Below are 19,390 nucleotides of genomic sequence, written 5' to 3'. Positions count from 1 at the left end.
TAGCATTAACAAACCCTTTCCCCCCTTCTGCATGAGAACTGGACCATCATTTGACTTCTTAGATCTAATACCCAATAAGAGTAAAATGTCAGATAGGAGTCAATGTTCTAGGCAACGTTACTTAGGATTGGTAAATGGCACCTGAGCAGACCTATATGGACTAGCATAACTGGACAGCATGGGCCGGGTCTCCCAGATGGCGAGGACTCTCGGCACCGTGTAGGCCCCTTGCAGGAACACTAGACGCTATGCTTGTGGAGTTGGTAGGAGAAATACTGGCTCTTGTGGGCAAGAGGCTTCTAAGCCAGGGCAACTTACACACCTGCCCGAGATACACCTCATCTCTTGCCCCGGAGCTGTCTCTCTGGGAGCTGAAGAAGAGAACTCTGAATGGCCTCATGGCCTGCTATAAGGACTCCCATAGAAAAGGGCCACCTGAGGCTGCCCAGCTGACAAGCTGTGGTTCCTATCCCAGATCCAGATGAAGGCCACGTGAGCCTGCAGTAGTCTTGTAAGTCTAAATGTCTAGTTGAGGAAGACTCCTGATGGGAGGTGCATGGACACGGTAAACAAAGCTCTCCAGCTTAATGTCTCAGCTAAGGAGGGCCAAGCCTTCTGAAGGCCTGCCCCAATCTGGGTGAGCAGGCCTAGGCCCTCCATTTACCCCACACTGAACATGAAATCTGACTCTGGTCTTCCTGATAGTCTCTTACAGCCCACTCCCTGGGAAATGGAAATGTTCACCCACACCCAGCTTCAGGACCATCATGCTGGACAGCTCTTAAACCAGAAGGCCTCTGTCCTTTGGACACTGCTGCCTCGTTTGTTCAGCAGAGAAAAGGCTGAACTCCTGATGGTGCCCTCTATGCTCTGTCCCACCCTACCCTTCCCGAAGCTGTTGTTATCCTGCTTAAAAGGAAAGCATCACTCTTCTTCCCACATCTTTGTCTAGCTTCACTCTACAGTTGATGATCCTTCTGAAAGCCTTTTCCTCTCCCCAGATTTCTGGTGTCTACCTTTATAAATTCAACCATGCCTGAAGCAAAGACCTCAAGTTCTTCTCAGAACCCCTGGGACACATCATTCTTTTTGCATTTGTCTCTACAATGCCAAATTTTTGAATAATTCTCTCACTGCCTGCCCAGGCAGTTATTTCTCTTTTCCTTCAGCTATCTCCTTCATTTGTTCATTGTCTTTGACAGGTACAGCACTCTTCCTGGTGTCCTAAACACCTGAAGTTAACCTAGCACTGGAGCTGAAGCTCCCTGCATAGTAAGAGGAATGTGGGCCTGAGTCCGCCACAGTCATTTGTCTTGGGTTACTTGAAAGAAACACAAAGTCTCCTCACAATGATGAACCTTTCCCACTGGTTCTTTCCTTCTTGCCCCTTCTCTCCTTTCCCATCATCTTAACTGGCCTTTGGCATAGCACTGGGAAAACCTTCACCTTTGCTCTGGTGAAGTACCAGGCCATCAGCACTAGTAGCAACAAGGGCAAATGTTGCACACTCCTCAGCTTCCCTAGCTGCAAATGGCTTTTGAACCTCTGGTAGAGAGTGATGATTTTGCGTTCAGATTTTGTGTGGGTGTCATGTAGGAAAAAACCTAACAGGGTTAGGGCCTCTGTAATCTGGGTCACAGTGTGGCTGTGCATCTCCTGGAGTTCACAAAGGGTGGGGTTCCCAGCTTTGGGGTGCAGCCAGCCTCCAAGAGTCCTACCTTCAGGAACTGCCAAAGCATCTTTTCACTTTGCAATGATGCAAGCTGGATCTTGTTCTCACAATACTTCAGGAGATTTCCTGACCCCAGGGCCTCCTGCAGCTCAGTGGAGCGCATCAGGAACTCAGATTCCGTGGTGACTTGACTGATAAAGACTAGGCGGAGGCAAGGCTGTGGCGCCTGATGGGTAGGGGTGCTGGGGATGCCAAATGAAACCAGCTTCCCCCCAAACTGGTGAGGAAAAGTAAGAAGGGTAAACATTATACCATCAAGTCAAAAATTAATACCAAGTCAGGATCACAAGAACCTATCTGTGGACTCTAACAGGAAATTAATGACAAGAGAAATCCCGGAAGTAGAATAAGGTCAGGAAGTAAGTAGTGAGTGTGCTCCACACTAAAAGCATTCTCAGCTGCATTCTTAGCATTGTCAACTCACAACGCTGCACCTGCCACCACCGTCCTCCCAGCCGCCTGCACGAAACACCTGGATAGTGGCCCACTGTAGCCAAGTAACAACAAAGTCTCACCTCTTCTTGTTTAATGTCTCTTCACCTTTGCCCCAGGCCTAAATTACCAGACCAGTTGTGAGCCTCCAAGTTTTTTCCTTCTCTAGCCCAAGCCTTAGCCTACTACCCTATACCTGTTGCTGCTCCAGAGCTGGTGATGGTTTCAAAAGACCACAGCAAAGGGCTTAAATTCCTGTTTGAACTGCACAAAATCCTTTAAAACAGGGCCAGACCTGCCCTCCAGCAGCTCTCCCCCGTTCATATATGTGATTACGCCACATCCCTAAAGCTCATTCCTGTTTCTTTTTTTTTTAAGATTTATTTATTTATGCATACAAGAGCTGGGGTACAGGCCAGAGATGTGGGGGGGGGTGAGAGGATTCACCAGAGACAGAGCGGGGAACAGAACAGTCAGATAGGCTGAAATACACTGCTGAGGGGAGCAGCAGGTGAGACAGGAAAGGTCTGCTGCGCCATGTGGGTTGCTCCCTGGGCAGCCGAGATCGAACTCGTGCTGCAGTGGCTGCAGATTGCTTCATAGTGCAGGCTTAACCCCTTGCGCCACCAGGGAGGCCCTCATTCCTGTTTCTGTGCCTTAACCTACCACATCCCCACCTGAGTATCCTTCTTGCCAAGTTAGGTCTCTCTGTGAAGCACCTGGCACAAAAGTGGCTCTTCCTATAGTTCCTACACCAGTGATTCTCCATCCAACATACACATTAAAGCCACCTCCAGAGCCAAGCTGAACCCCAAGACAATAAAATCAGAGTATCTGGGGTGGGATGGGCCATTGGTATTTATTCTGACTGCAGTCATGGCTGACAACTAATGCTTTACTCCCCGGCCATTCACTATTTCCCTTCCTACGATCCCCTCCTTGATGAAATTTCCCAGTCTGAATTCTTCTCTTGACTCGTACAGCACAAGTTGTACACTGCAGACCAATGCTAAACAAACCCATCTGAACATTTGACTTGTATAGTGCAAGTGGTTACATATATTCTTATTTGGGATTCATGTCAATTCACTAAGGTAAGGTAGGCAGGTATTACTATTTCTGTTTTATACATAAGAACACTGAAGTTCTGAATTAAGCGACTTACCCAAGGTAATCCAGCTAATAGATGTCAGAGCTATGAGAAATCAGACCTCTCGATCTCACTGCTTCTTGAGATGCTAATCTTATGTCCCCAATAAAACTGTTAACTCTGAAATCAAGAACTCCTACTTTTGTACACCTATTTTATATTTAAAGCATTGTGCTAAGTGCTTTAGGGCCTTGCTACTGGCCAGACCAGCACCTGGAAACTTGGAAAATTAGACTTGGGCCCTCCTCCAGACCAAATTCAGAATCTGGACTTTAATAAGATTCTCAGGTGACTTTATGCACATGAAAGTTGGAGAAGCACAGCTTTACAGATAAAAATGAATAAGACATGGTCCCTATCCTCAGTCTATGACCGTGTAGTGGTATATAAAAAACCACAAAGGTATATAAATAATGTTAGTACAGTTAGAATATATCATTCATGCTGTATAAATCTGTGAGGTTACAGAAAGGAGGTGAAGTTTGACTAGGGCTAAAGGTGGGCAGCACTGAGAAGGGATCTTGAAAGGCCACAGCTGGATTCAAAGGCCCAGGAGAGAAGCTGAAGGGCAGGGTGGGTACAGGTGAGGCTGCAGAGTTGAGTTAATCATGGAACAGGAAGTTATCATATGTAAATAGAGCACAGGGGACAAAAAAGAATCAGGTGGAGATAAAAGGTGGAAAGAACACGGGGCCTGTGGGCACTGGGCCTCAGTGGGTAAGGCATGGAGTGCGAGGGCTTTCGGCGGAGGCTGATGCTGACAGCTTTTCCTTTGCTGCTTATGTTCTAACCCTGACGTGTCTGGACTCTCTACCAGTACAGACAAGTAGGGACTAAAGGAAAATTCAGTGGAACCTCAGGCTGTTTTCCTAACTGGGAGGTCTAATGCAATTAACTCCCTTCAGGCAGGCTGGCACAGCAATCAGGGTGAGGGCTGGAGAGGGAAGTTAGAGGAACCCTATGCTCTAGGGCAGAGTGGGACCTGATCTGAGACGCAGCAGTGGAGATAATCTCCTATAGGCCTTGTTGGACATACAGCTTCACACACATACACACACACACACACATACATGCACACACGTGCGTGCACACGCACACACACCCCACTTACAGCAAATGAAACGCCTGCTGGCCTTCTCATCCATTTGGGGGGTTTTTTCAGAGAAGGTACCAGTGATGCTTGGGCCACTTGCTCTGGCACCTGCAATGGTGGGAGAGGCCAGTCTTTGCTGAAAGAAGAAGAGATCTGGGGGCAAAAAGAGACCTGAATCACCAGCCTGAAGTGGTATCTTTGCCAGGAACTCCACCTACAAAATCCATTTTTGGAGGATTGCCCGAGATATACAATGTGGGCCATGAATGCTGGACTCCCATGTCCCAGGGGGTGGGAGTGGGCCTGGTAGTGAAGGTAGGACTCCCACTAGGTAGCTGCTGGCAAGTCTACAACAGAGTGAGACACAAGGAGATCTACAGGAGATGGAGGTAAATATGGTCCTAGCATAGAGGTCTAGTGACCTAAAACATCACAGAAAACAAGCAAGAACAAGAATTAAGCGAAGACTTCCTCCATATTGTTGTAGGAATGCACATCCTCCCAGCAAGATGAGTGATGGAGCAAAGGTGCAGCCCTCCCTAGCCAAGGGCCTCAGTCTCCCTGACTCTAACAGCCCCACTTCTTCCCAGGTCACGTGTCCTTTTCTTTCCCCCAAATAGAAATGGCTCCTTCCCTCCACCAACCCCCTCAAACCTTGTCAGCCTGTCTCATCTGCTGAACTTCCCAGCTCCTCCCCATCACAGAGTACAAACTGATGCAGCCATCGAAGGAGGCAGCAGAGAACACTGGAGGGTCCCGAGGGCACCACTGCACATCAAAGCACCAGTTGCTCAGTGGGGGCAGCTTATACACCACCTGACAGGAGGGACACGCCACTAGAAACCATGCAGTCCAGGCAGCCCTGAACACAGAGCTGCAGCTGGGGTTCCTCCACCACCTCTCCTCCCGTCCCAGCACCCCGACAGAAGAACCACACTACCTCACCGCTCCCCAGGTTCCAGCACAAGATCTGGTTGTCCTTGGCACAACTGAGCAGCAGTTCAGCATCAGCCTGGCTCCACGACACTGACAAAATGCCCCTAAACAGGAAAGAAAACTAACCTTTGTCGGATACCTACAATGAATGGGGTGCCGTCCAGATCTTGGCAAAATCTCACCCCTATCAAATGAACAGGCTGATTTCATTTCACAAATGAGAAAAACGAGGCTTTGAAAAACAAAGTAACTTTCTGAACTTTTTTGCCAGAACTCAAGGCCAAGCCCAGAGACTATGCCCATGCGTGGCAGCCCTCCCCCGCCCAGAGGTCACTTCAGGACAGCCCGCTTCTTCTCCTGGACAGTAGAACAGGGACAGTGAGTCAGTAGGAATCAGACTAGTCCCTTTGGGAGTAGAGACTCTCAAAGACCCCAAGGCAGCACGGCCCTTTAGTGAGGAAGAGCAGACTATGGAACCTGCTTTCTCTGCTGTGGGTCCAAGAGCTACAGCTTCAGAGGAAGCATGTTCAAGGACAGACCAGAGTCAAGATTCTTTTATTAGGAAGTTCTGGAGGAGGCAAACCCATCATCTAGAGATATGAACGTTATTCTGAGACCAGAACCTGGGTACACTCCCAGGGGAACTTAATGCTGGTTCCAATACTTCTCAGGACCCTATGCCCACTCCCATCTCTGGAAGTTGGGTGGAGTCTTGGAGTCTTCTCCAGAACCTTCCTCTTGGTTGATGCTAGGACTGGGTGACTATCACCGGAATAGCTTCGAAGCCAGGAAGAATGTTTGGCAGCAAAACCAGGCATTCATTGCCTCCTACCATGCCCCGTACCTCCCTGCTTTCCAGAGGGATGTGGCTAGGGTTTGAGATGCTACCTGCTGTGACTCTCCAGCACCTTCAAGGGGGAGGAGGCAAAGCGCAAGTCCCACAGCTGAATCACTGGGAGAAGATCGTCTTCTGAGCACAGCACCAACTGGGTGGCTATGTCCGGGTGCCAGGCCAGGTCTGAGCAGTGCATCTAGAAACAAAGCAGACCCCAGTGGGTGATGTAACCTGAGAGTTTGGGTATGAACCACTTCTGCCCAGTTGGAATGGGACCACCCTGAGGACAGCTTTTGTGTCTCTTCTGTAAGACGGAGAACCCCACTGCCATCAGGGAATAAGTGATGGTCCCAAAGAAGTAAGGCACATCAGTGGCTGCCGGATTAACTCTGTTGAATCTCCCCAAGCTTCATGCTCAATAGGAAATTCGCTATGGGGCCGAACCCACATGTGCTACAGCTGAAATCAGAACCCTGCCCGGGGAGGAGCACACCAATGGCAAGGATGACAGAGACCAGCCTGGACTCTGCCTCCAAGACTCACCCTGCGGCTGTGGTCACTGACTTTGATGATAGGTTCATTCTTCCTGAGATCCCAAACAACAGCCTTGCCGCTGGGGTGAGCAGAAGACAGAATGTGTTGCACTTGCCGGTTCCAGGAGAGTGCCTTGATGTCTTCTGGGGGCTGCTGTGGCAGGATGAGGGGGCGCAGGACAACCTGTCACCCCTGGACCAAGAGCCATCTGCTGTTCCACTGCTCCCAACCACCCACAGTAAGTCTGAGAGTAGATATGGGGTACCCAAACCAAGACAGTCTCAGGGAGCTGGGAGTTCAAAATTTCCAGAGAGGATCCTTTATGGTACTGGTGTGGAAGTGGAGGGAATGGCAGGCATTCTTGGGTTTTACACCCATCCCAAGGGACTCCTGAGAGCATAGAGTCGAAATTTACAAATAATCCTTGTCTGTGACAGAGGGAGGGGAGAGAGATGAGGGAAGGAAGGAAACATAGACACTCTGACCCCAGGGAGAATGAGGCAGAAAGAAAATTCATTGCTATTTTTTGGACACAAGGTGCTATCAAATTCTATTTAACTTACCTCACGATACTGTAAGCATAAGACAGGGAAAAGCCAGAAAGCAAAAAGATGGGCCCAGTTACAAACTGACACACAGGAACCCTCAAGTAACAGAAGATACACAAGGCCCCAACTGCACGGGAGAACCACATACAGAGACAAGGCAGCCCCTCCCCACAAAAAGGACAAGGATTTATCTTGGGGTCCCACTCTTATCCCTTCTCCACTGAGCCTAGTAGCTACACCCTGCTAGCACAGTGTGATAAACAGTACTCTGCTCCTCTCAAAGTCTTTTACATTCCTCACCTTTCTTCATTGTCCTTTCAGAAGCCCCCAGGACAGTTAATGACCACCAAAAACCACCCCTCACACACCCCTGCCAGCTTCCCTGGCCCCATTAGCTAATGGCAGCACCTTTGTCTGTGGAGCTTTACTGTCCTCTAGTGGTAAAGACTGAGATTGCCTGTCTCTGTCAGCCTCCAGAATTTAAGACTTGCGCTGGGGAAATCAGTGGCACGTTCTTAACTAGCAGCCCAGAAGCCTCCTCACCTGTGATTTGGATCCTGGGGTCATAGGCACACTCAGGTTATTCAAATCCCAAATGAAGATTTCAGAATCACTGGCCCCTGAGGCCAGGAGGTTGCCCTGTATGAAGAACAGGCCTTTGGAGACCAAGCATGCCAGGGAAAGCTAGAACAGGAAAGGGGCTGGGGAGGGGGAAGACCCACATTTGGGGATTCCAAAGCCTCCCCTGTAAGTGCCTGGAAAAGGCTCACACTTATGGACCAGAGGTCGCAAGTGAGTGCTTGCACACAGATCTGACGCTCCCGGCATGGCCCTGCTCAACTGATGAAATGTAGTACCTGGAAAGGATTAAAGTCAAGGGCTCTGACAGCCCCCGTGTGCTTCTGTCTCTGGGCAATCACAGGCTCCTTCCCTGAAGACAGGATGTGCGTCACATTGTATACAGTAAGCATGCCATTGTCCCCGCCGCCTGCAATAACCCCGGAGCCTTCCAGAAGCCCATTGCCAAAGCTCCCCCAGATCAGCTTGTGAAACCTACAAAGAGGAGGAACTGGCATCAGCACCAACTCAGGTCCACACAGGAAAGCAAAAGGTAGAGTCTCTGTCAGCCTCTGCCCTCATGCAGGACCCCCCTCCCAGCTGGGTGCCAGGAGTCTCCCAGTTCCCAGACACAAAAACAGAGGTCTTCTCTGCCCCATCCTGCCCTTTCTCTGGAAAAGCATTCCATCTGTATTATGCCAGAAGTCAGGAGGCCACTGCCTTACAATTGTGTGGGGAATTTTTTTAAGTTATTATAATTGGGGTTATCCAGGCACGGTGATGAATACTTCAAATAGATGATTTAATCCTCACCCCTCGGCAATGACAATATACTGATTATGTCCTACGTGCCAGGCTCTGTTTTAAGTATTCCACATGTATTAGCTAATTTAACATTCTGCTTTAATATCTTAATATTAATATTTTAATACTCAGATATTAGTAACTTCACTCTCCACTGAGGAAACTGAGGCACAGAGAGTTATAAAACTTTGATATACACAGCTAGCAATTTTATTCCCATTTCTCGGCTAGGAAGTGACAGTCAAGGTTCAAAATCAGGCCCGTCTTATTCCAGAGCCAGAGCTCTTAAACATCATAAAATACTGTCTTCTGTTTAGAGGAAGATCTGAACTATGTGCCTGACTAGAAGCAGGTTCCTTATACCAACAATTGCAGTCTCCTCTTGCCTCTCAAATTGGAAGTAAGGAAAGGCCCAAGGGCCTCCCTGCATCCTGCCTCTCCCATAAAGTTGGCCCACTGGAGATGCTACATGGCAGCAAAGGGTCTGCCCCCAGGGATGCTGGGCACGAATAATTAATACAATTTGGGAAACCCTTTTCTGGCTTTCTGAGCATGGGCCTAACAAGACAATGCCAGTGTCTTGCTTATAAGAGAAAGATGGAGCCTGTACCCCCTACAGACAAATTTGAGTCCTATGCAGAGTCCCTAGGGAGGGCATGTGAAAGCCCTAGAGCCTCGCAGGTGGTCTGGCCTTCATTTCACAGCTGCTAGACAAGGACACTTCCACAGCCCTCCACAGAAGCTGGGATTCCCATAGGATGTCACAAGATTCCTAACCCAAATAAAATGTTCCATGCACAGGGAACAGTCAGCAGAGACGTGCAGTGGGTGACCAGGCAGGAAACTGTTTGGCTAGTCATTAGCACAGAACCAACCTGTCAGAAGTAAAGAGCTGAGCACCGGTTCAGACCAGGTCAGCATCTGAAGCAGAGCAGCAGCCGAGGTGACACTGATGACGGCGCTAACGCTACTGTCAGAAAGGCTGTGTTTTCTAAGGTTGTGCAGATGTCGACAAGGGGAGAACGGCTCCACACTGACAAAGGAGACTGCCGTGTCATGTAGGGGCCAGAGCTCAGCCTGGCAGAGGGCAAGTTGACAGCGGGGCTACAGAACCCTGTCACAGGTCGCTCAGAACACAAGAAGAGAGGGCCGTGAGAAACTCGCATGGGACTGGGAGGACAGGACATACAGAACAGAGTAAAAGGCAACTTGAGGCTGCAAGAGGGGTGTCACCAAAGGCCGGTTATGTTAGAGAGCTGAAATGCAGAACGCAGGGTTGACAAAATGATTTGCATTCTGTAAGCACATCAAAGCACAGTCCTCCTGCTAAATTCACTCACGACAGTGACATGGAGTCCGAACGGGACATGTCAGGGAACACCAAGGACAAGCTAAGCAAGGGCAGGGACTTGACCATGCAGGGGGCTTGAGAAGCGTCAATCGTTTCTGCTCTGCAAGGGGCTGTGGAACGAGAATCATCAGGAGGGATGGAAGGGGGCAGTCATGGGCAAAGAGAGCCCAGTGTACAAACATGAAAAATATTAACAAATGAATTTAAGTGAAAGTTGATGACTGTCCATTGTGCTACTCTGTAAAGTTTCTAATGTTTGACTATTTTAAAAGCTTTTGGCTTGAAAATAGAAACTAAGAACATGGATTCTCTGTTATCGAGGTTCTCAGGATAATGATGGCGACAACAGGGACCCTCTGGAATCACACAATGATGGCTGGTATCTAAAGAAAACACATGTTCTGATGGAGCAGAGACATGTGGGGAAGAAGGGTGGGCTTGCCTCTCGGCCACGGAAGAAGACATGTGGGGTGAGATGTGTAGACACACTCGGAAGAGACCTGGTGCGTGAAGGAGGGAGGCTGAGAATGGCAGCTGTGATCTTGTGCTTTCTTTTTACTCCCTTCATCCCAGACTTGCCTGGCCCCTTCTGCCCTTTCCTCAGCCTCCCTGCCAGAAGGGGCTTAGACTAGGGCGAGTTTTTAGGACTCAGTTGCCCTGCTTTGGGCCAGCCCTGTTTGGCTGGGCATTGACCCATGAGGGGATGGTTAACTTTGCATGTTTTATTTGAAACTACTATCCTTTCCTCACTCTTTCTATGATACAGTCATTAGAGCAGGAGAACGAAGCTAGTGGAATGCAGTGATGGCTGTCCAAGAGGAGAACCCTTTTCTGAATGGCTAGTATGTACCAGGTTCTGTGTGCCGACTCGGTACCCCAGATTTGGAGAGGAGAAACAGGGTCAGAGAAGTTAAATAATGTTCCTGAAAGGTAAATACATGGAAGTTGGGACTTGAACCTGAGTCCTTCCAAAGCCCATGCTCTCTACTGTGATCTTGATGTCTCCATAGAAAAGGAAAGACCTGGAAACAGGAAAACTAAAAGAAGTACACAAGACATCCTTTCCACTTGCTTTTTGTCCCTTATACAGGCACCTGAGGAGAGGTTACAGTGTTCCCCAAGTTGCTAGAACTGAGAGAAAAGTCCTGGAAGGTTGATCAGCTGCCTCTCCATGTTATGAGGAGATGGGCCATACAGAGGTGACAGCGGTCAGAGATCCAGGCTCGCTGTGTCGACAGAGGGCAGAGTGTAGCTCTCATGTTGGTCTCTGGCCCCAGCAGCAATGTCCTCAGTTCACAAGTCAATGAAATACACAAACAATGTATTTTTCTTCCAGACACCGTTCCTCTTGAGTGAGATTCACCTTACAAACCAAATACTGTTTTTTTAACTACACATGCTAATCCTTATTGATTTTGACTGCATCCAGTGGTATCTAGCCGTGCACTCTCATCAGGCTATCTAACACTTGAAGTTGTCCCTTTTTATACCCATAGCAGTGTGTTAGAATATTTCTCTTTCAGGCAGGAATTTATAAACAAATAAGATTTCTTTGATGTATTTGGATTGAGGATTAAGGAAGTTTTCAGGATTCAAATGTGGTTAAGGAATGGGTCTGGTAAAAAAAAAAAAAAAGGCAGGCAAAGGAAGTGGGAAGCTTTTGAAAAGTACCTATTTAGAGGTACTAAATAATAGTTGACACAAAGAGGAGTTAAAAAAAAAAGGAAGTACAGGCCACTAAGCTAGAAGAATTAAATAAGAGGAGAGAATGGACATAAGATCTGAATTCAGAGCTTGCTGGGTTCCTAGAGGCCTTCATGTACAACCTCTTCTTTATACATAAGGAAGGAAACCTTGATTTGGCCCAAAGACACAGTGCTTTATTAGTACCGTGGCCAGAGCTGCAACTCCCACAGAACCAGACAGAAGATGACACAGAAAAGAGAACACACACAGCAGAGAATGGGGATGCACTCGACAGAGCTGGCATCTTGGTCAACAGTTTGTGAAACTGACTTTTGAGTAAGTGACCTAACCCAGGCTGGAACATGATTATAAAGGTAGAAGAAAGTAGACAGGAAGTACTATCAATTATATGTATTCTATATTTTGGTCACAGCCCCCAAATCCCTGCCATGGAGGAAGGGTGTGAAGTGAGGTTCATGATCCTGAATTTAGTACCAACATTTCAAAAAGAGTCCCTGCAACCTGGTTGGCTACAAAGCAAACAGATCATCCACCCAAAAACCTCATAAGGCACCAAGACCATCTGTAACTGAAGAGGTGGCCCTGAATGTTCAGCTTGGTAATACAAAAGTTTCTAATATGGCTCATAAATTATACAAATATTTTTCTAAAGATTTATTATTTATTTATAGAAGCACTGGGTACAGTCAGAAGCGTGGGAGGGTGAGAGAATTCACCAGAGCCAGAGTAGAGAGCAGAACAGGCAGAGTGACAAAGTACACTGCTGAGGGGAGCAGTGGGCGGCAGGAGAGGTCTGTGCACCATGTGGGACCCTCGCCCAGCATCCGGGGATCGAACCGGCGCTGCAGAGGCTGCGGGCAGCCTCACAAACCAGAGCTCAACCGCTGCGCCACCAGGGAGGCCCCAAATTATACAAATATTAACAAGCATCTATTGCCAGACATTTTTGTAGGTGCTGGAGACACAGCAGCAAATAAAACAGACAAAAATCTCATGTAGATTCTTAGAATTCAATTTTCAAGGTTTCTTAAACAATTATGTTGCCTCTTTCTCAGGAACTCTTAGCAATAGGGAGTCACTACTGTGCTGAAGTTGCTGTTCAGCTTGTGAGGATACAAGCCCTTGCCAATTGCTAATTTTCTTATCTCCGTGATTGTAAACTTTATTGAATTAGTTTACCCCTTTCAGGGACCCTTTCTGAAATACTTGCTTAGAGGCTAAGAATATCTCACCAATATGTGTAACATCTCCCCACCCCCCTGCCTGCTCAAGAGATACAGGTTATTTATCCATGTAAAAGAAACATATTTTATGGGCCTCCCTGGTGGTGCAAGCGGTTAAGACACAAACTATGAAGCTATCCGCAGCCACTGCAGCATGAGTTTGATCCCTGGCCTGGGAGATACCCACATGGCGCAGCAGATCTCTCCTGTCTCGCTCGCTACTCCCCTCAGCAGTGTACTTTGGTCAATCTGCCTGTTCTGTTCCCCACTCTGTCTCTGGTGAATCCTCTCACCCCCCACACTTCTGGCCTGTACCGCAGTTCTTATATGAATAAATAAATAAATCTTTTAAAAAATGTATTTTCTAAAAACCTGAAAAATAAGGAATACTGTCATAAAAAGATATAGGGGCTCAAGAAATGGAGGACAGTAACTAATCCTTCATTATTAGGTTAAACTGTGAGAAGAAAAAGAGAGTATGTCTGTCTTAATATCTCTCAGATGGACCAAAATATGCACAAAGGATTTATCAATCAACAGATGGAAAGTTGCATTCTAGGCCAGTAATCTCTGAAATGAAATGGGCAAGATAATTCTCTGGGATATAAGAAAAAGATTTGTATTTGTAACCTAAAAAATTAGAGAAGCTGCAATGTATTACAGCACGGTAAGTATATTACTTATGTTGACTATGTAACTTGAATATAGTGATGATTCATTTTCCTGATGGTACAAAAATCTGGGCACCATTGCTTCAAAATGTAAGCCTCATCCTTACAAAGCCTATAAAAGAACACTTGAATAATGTAGAGAAGATAGGCTTGGGAGTCAGACCGCCTAGATTTAAATCCAAGCTTCTGAGAGTTTTGTTCTTGTCTATGTAAAATGGGAATAACAGTATTTATAACCCAGGCCTATTTTGGGGCCTGAACAGGATAGACTGAGCCCCCAACACAGTGCCTGCATGCATGTATGCTCAGTGTGTGCCAGTACCCGTCCTTGAAGGCTGTCAGGGCCAAAGAATCTGTGAGTGCCCTATCAGTGCCCCAGGGCAATGGAGAGAAGATCATTTATTCTGCTTGGTGTAGGCATAAAAGAGAGATATTGCATAACAACGTTTTCTTCACAAGAGCCAAGGGAGGAAGGAGGCAGTCCCCAGGTTCAGAGAGAGATGAGGTACACTCTGGGTCCAGGCTTCAATGAGGAGTCTCTACACATGATTCTGCCTGACACTGCTGGTACCATCACAAAAAAAAAAAAACAAAAAACCCAGAGTTAACCTTTCTTTGACTTGAAGTTTCTTCTCTCCTCACTGATCTCCACATGAGCCCTGAGGAACACACACTATTCCCTGTTAGGATCAGGATCTGTTCTGCACCCCCACCAGTAGTTCAGACATAGTACCTGCTTGAGGCGGAAAGGACTCCCTTGCGTTTCAAGTCCAAAGAGGGGTCCCTGAAATCAACCTCAAAGATTTCCAGTGTGCCATTTGTACTAAAGGAGGCATCTAGCTGCTGAGCAGATGTTCCTAGGCATAAGAACAGTCAGGAAGAGGCAGTACATGAGCAAAAACATATGCACGGATTGTGGGTATAACTGGTTAGGGAGAGGAGAGAACAGGAAAGGGGTTAGGTAGACCCTTCTCAAGTGATAACTGCAAAGAAAGCGTGAGGTATCTGCCACTGAGTTAGAGTTCACGCAAGGCTGCCCCCAGTAAAAACATTTACTATCCCTTTTTTTGTGCTGTAAGCTGACCCCACCTTCCCATGACTCTAAAGCTTTCTCTGATGCTCAATAAAGAATTCTGGATTCTAAGTTTCCCCACAACCTTAGAGTGGATCCTTGTCTGCAATATCGCCATACCTGTGGCCAGACACACAGGGTGCTGGCTAGCGGGGCTCCACGCAGGGACTGCAGGCCGCTGGAGTTCTTTCAGCTTCATTGTCTGTCCTGTAGGTGGCAGAAAACTGACATGGCCTTCAGTCCACTGAAAATAGAAACCAGCAAGCTTAAAGCCAGAGCTAGGGACACTTGTGTTTCAGAAGATCTTGTTTCTCTCTTTCCATCATGGGGTGGGGCATTTCAGGGCAAGACAGAGTGACAATTACTGACATCTGCAGCTCTGTAAGGGCAGTTTATTTACTCAATTGCTGAAACCTAATACTTTATTATTTTTTTTTATAGAGGCATGTTTTTTATTTATTTGTTTGTTTGTTTGTTTTTGTTTATACATGCACTGGGTACAGTCAGAAGCGCGGGAGGGTGAGAGAATTCACCAGAGCCAGAGCAGGGAGCAGAGCAGGCAGAAGGACCGAAGTACACTGCTGAGGGGAGCAGCGGGCGGCAGGAGAGGTCTGCGTGCCATGTGGGACCCTCCTCTGGTGGCCGGGGAGCAGCCGGGTATCGAACCGGCGCTGCAGAGGCTGCGGGCAGCTTCGCAACCCAGCGCTCAACCGCTGCGCCACAGGGGAGGCCCTGAAACCTAATACTTTAAAGCCCAGAAGATATTCAACTGCACTGGCTGTTATAGGCCCAATGGTGATTATAATCATCGAACCACATAATCTCTCAGTGATTATGTCTCTCATTGCCTCAAATATCATCCATATGCTGATGGCTCCCAAATTCTTATCACCAACACAAATCTCTCCTCTCAGCTCCAATTTCTTTTTTTAAAAAGATTTATTTATTTATATAAGAATTGGGGTGCAGGCCAGAGGCATGGGAGGGTGAGAGAATTCACCAGAGAGAGCAGGGAGTAGGACAGGCAGACAGACCAAAGACACTGCTGAGGGGAGCAGCGGGCAGGGCAGGAGAGGTTTGCTGCGCCATATGGGTTTCTCCCTGGACAGCAGGGAATTGAACCCGCGCTGCAGAGGCTGCAGACAGCTTCACAGCGCAGAGCTCAACCTGCTGTGTCACCGGGGAGACCCTCAGCTCCAATTTCTTATATTCAAGTCCTAATCAAATATTCCACTTGCACATAGCAAAGATAGCAAAAGATTAGTCTATCTAAAATGGAATTCTCTAGCCCACCATGTCCTCCCTGTAAATCTGTTCTTGCTTCTGTTTTCTTCATTTCAGTAAATAGTACCACAATCCATCCAAGTGCTCAAACCAGAAAGCTGAAAACTCCTTTGATCCTTCCTTCCCTTCTAAAACATATCTTCAACTATTTTTCTCCAGCTCCACTACCACCACTATATTAGAAGATACCATCACCTTTCACCAGTAATCTTCCAGCCGACCATCTCCCTAGTACTCATTACTCTCACCCAGTTCATTCTCTACATAACAAGAGCAGTGAACTTTTAAAAAATAGGATTTTGGGGGCCTCCCTGGTGGCACAAGGGGTTAAGTCTCAGCACTATGAGGCTATCGGCAGCCACTACAGCATGAGTTTGAAACCCAGCCAGGGAGCTAACCCACACGGCGCAGCAGACCTCTCCTGTCTCGCCCGCTGCTCCCCTCAGCAGTATATTTCAGTCAACCTGGCTGTTCTGCTCCCTACTCTGTCTCTGGTGAATCCTCTCAACCTCCCCTGCCCACGCCCCACCCCCCACCCCTCCAACCTATACCCCAGTTCTTGGATGCATAAATAAATCTTTTTTAAAAAACAGGATTTTGGAATTTCATGCTTAAGAGCTTTCAATGACTTCTACCATGCTCAGAATAAAATTCAAACCCTGTATGACGGCCCTGCTCAAAGCTTCCAGCCTATCCCTTAAACTTCATCTAGTACCACTTCCCCCCTAATTCATTGTGCTTTTTTCATTTCCTGGCTTTTTCACACCTTGAGCTTTTATAAATTCTGTTTCCTATACTTTAAATGTCCTTACTTCATTCTCTGGGTGACTGACTTTTTATCACATCTTTTTGGGTTCAGCTTCTTACCTCAGAGAGGTGAGCCATCCAATCGCAAATAGCCTCAACTTTCTTGTTCTTAGGAATTTACAATTATACATTTATTTACAATTATATCATTGGTATCATCCACTAATAGGTAAAATCCACAAGAGTTGGCATGGTGTTTGCTATGTCATGTTGTAACCAACGGCAGAAAATGTTTGACACATAGCAAGTACTCGATAATATTTGTTGGATATATGAAGACATCATTTTCTTTTTAATTGGTAGTTTCCAATTCAATTTAAACATACTCAAGTGGATAGCAAAGCAGCAGAGGTTTTTATTTTTAAAGTAACTCTGATTTGAGGAAGGAAACTTTGGACCCACTGTGACCTGCTGAGCAAACCACAGTTAGGTCAGTCACATCCTACAGAAACAGGAGGTGGCATTACTCAATCTCGACTGTACTTTCCAGCTTCAAGAAGGTTTAAGGCTACCAATTTAGCCAAGATTTCCAGGGGGCCTCTAAACTTGAGGCTACATGAAGTGTCTTCTGACACTGCACACCGCACTATAGTCACCGGTGCCACCTGCTGGTCGAAGGCATTTTCACGTTTCTGGAGAAAGATGGTTTACCCAAAAAAAGTAGCTAGATTAGCACAGCGCTTTTGACGTGCCTATCTCATTTAATTCTCACAATGGTTCTGTGCGTTAAGTACTATTACTAGCACCGTTTTACAGCAAAGAAAACTCCAGTTTTCTGGCCTCCAGAGCCGTGCTTTCAGCCATCGTATTAAACTAACCCCCAAACAGTGTTTAAATCCCTGACAGCCTAGATATTGGGAAGATAAACTCTTAGTCTGCTACGTTCAGAGACAGACGTTCACTAAAAGCACCCGGCTGGGGCGAGGATGGCGGGCGGGGGTACTCAGGGTGGGGGTGAAGACAGGTCGCGCTATGACCAACAAAGGGGTGAACCCTGCAGTAAAGAAGGTCGCCCGCTGCCTTGGTCGCCCAGTCTCTCGGGCCTTACCCGAAGCTCGGTGAGCCGGGTCAGCAATGACAGGCCTTCCCGCCCAGGCCGGGCACAGAGACCCGGCGCGCCCCGGGTTCGGGTCCGATCACCGCCCAAGGAGGATGGCAAGGCTCGAGGGCCGCGCAGGAGAGCCCCTCGTCGGTCTGGGGGCCCCGGACGCGGCGGGGAGAGGGGAGCCGCGCTCCCTCGGAGGGTGTGCTTAGTGGGGGACCCGGAGAGGCACCCTGGAGGGAGCCCTGGGGGCGAGGCCGGCGCGGGCCGGGGTCTCCGGGGGGCGAGCTCTTCCTCCCGCCCGCCGCACCTCCCCACACCACCCCCACCCTCTCCGGAGGGAGGAGCGGCGCTCTGGCCCCCAGCACGGTCTCTGCTCTCCGGGGCCCCAAACAGGTGGGAAAACCAACCTGCGCAGAGAGCCCAGGTCAGGGGTCAGGCGTGGAAGCCGAGCGGGTCCTCGCAACCCGCTTTGGGGCTCAGCAGGGCGTTGTGGACGGCGGCTGCGGAGGGCCAAAAGCTGTCCTGGCTGGCAGGGCACCTGCGCTCACACCCGGCTCGAGGCGCGGAGCCCGGCCCCGCCGACCCACGGAGCACGTTCCCTGGAGGACTGTGATTTTTATCAGGCCTCCCTCACCTGCTCTGTCATTGCACAGTTCTGTTGCCGTGGCCGGAGCCTGCTACCTGTAAGTCCTGGTCTATTCAACTTGAGCCAGCTCCGTAAGCAGCCTCGGAAAAGCGAAAATACTAATTCATTATCTATTTATTGAAGCAAAGACCCGGGCCTAGCTCCAGGAGCTCTCAGTGGAATCCACTTGGTTGAAATGGTGTGGAGCAATCAAGGCTGTAAATAGCGGCGAGTGACGGCACTGCAGCCCAGCAACAGCTGGTGCCCGGAAACTGTTGGACTAATTAAGGGCTCTAGGTGTGCGGAGGGCATCTTACTGTAGACCAGGGGCTTCCTCGAAGGTTGCGCTAGACGGATGTGATTCCTTGGAGCTGCAAAATGATAGGTGGTGTTCCAGCAAGGAGGAAGGGGCAGAACTGGCTAACAGGCTTGGTAACATTTCCCACGCCGTGAATGAAAGGCTATTTCATGGGGAGTGGGCTGCATACACTGTGGAATACTAATTCAACGCTGCAGTTAATTGGGAGCTGCTGAAAATTATGGACAGGGATGTAATAAGATATAGATGGTATTTTGAGACTAGTACTATGGGTCCCCTTGGAAAGAGATTGGAGGCAGGGATTCAAATTAGGAGACTAATAGAATCTAGGTACCAGCTGATGAAAGTTTGGGTTAATACAGGGGCAATGATCATAAAGGAGAGGACAGGCTCTTGTGACTGATAAAGGAGTTAAAGACCATGGCTTCAGAGCCTGGGAACTAGAAATGCAGTTGTGCTATTCAGAATAAGAACTGGGAGAGGAAGGGAAGGGGAGGTGAAAAAAAACCCTTTACTGTGGTTTTACTTCCAAGTAAAAAACATTTGTAGGTAGCTACAGATATTAGACCTAAGCTATCAGATTCAAACCTTTCATTTAAGGCATGAATTCTGTATTCTTGCCTGATATACCTCCAAAGATGCTGGGCAGGTCTTCTTATAATAG

General features: G+C 48.0%; 1 protein-coding gene across 5 annotated transcripts in view; it reads right to left on the bottom strand.

The window, feature by feature from the left end:
- SEC31B (SEC31 homolog B, COPII coat complex component) overlaps nucleotides 1–18,603 on the bottom strand; it is a 28,937-nt gene extending 10,334 nt beyond the window's left edge. Inside the window, exons 1-11 of one of the 5 annotated variants that reach the window (XM_054690264.1) lie at nucleotides 18,417–18,603; nucleotides 14,767–14,890; nucleotides 14,308–14,431; nucleotides 8,118–8,313; nucleotides 7,804–7,899; nucleotides 6,722–6,865; nucleotides 6,232–6,374; nucleotides 5,348–5,447; nucleotides 5,062–5,223; nucleotides 4,426–4,560; nucleotides 1,719–1,949 (exon numbers count right to left, since the gene is read on the bottom strand). In XM_054690264.1, coding sequence (XP_054546239.1) covers nucleotides 1,719–1,949; nucleotides 4,426–4,560; nucleotides 5,062–5,223; nucleotides 5,348–5,447; nucleotides 6,232–6,374; nucleotides 6,722–6,865; nucleotides 7,804–7,899; nucleotides 8,118–8,313; nucleotides 14,308–14,431; nucleotides 14,767–14,890; nucleotides 18,417–18,428 — 1,467 coding nt within the window. In that variant the 5' untranslated portion in view covers nucleotides 18,429–18,603. Of the gene's footprint in view, nucleotides 1–1,718; nucleotides 1,950–4,425; nucleotides 4,561–5,061; nucleotides 5,224–5,347; nucleotides 5,448–6,231; nucleotides 6,375–6,721; nucleotides 6,866–7,803; nucleotides 7,900–8,117; nucleotides 8,314–14,307; nucleotides 14,432–14,766; nucleotides 14,891–17,785; nucleotides 17,795–18,189; nucleotides 18,270–18,416 lie in introns of those variants that run through there. The other 4 variants (XM_054690265.1, XM_054690266.1, XM_054690268.1 and 1 more) reach the window with 4 other exon arrangements.
- Between the last annotated feature and the right edge of the window lie 787 nt (nucleotides 18,604–19,390).

Source organism: Talpa occidentalis, unplaced genomic scaffold, assembly GCF_014898055.3.
Source record: "Talpa occidentalis isolate TD23 unplaced genomic scaffold, MPIMG_talOcc4v2.1 talOcc4.8, whole genome shotgun sequence".
Lineage (NCBI taxonomy): Eukaryota > Metazoa > Chordata > Mammalia > Eulipotyphla > Talpidae > Talpa > Talpa occidentalis.
This window is presented reverse-complemented; position numbering and strand designations above follow the sequence as displayed.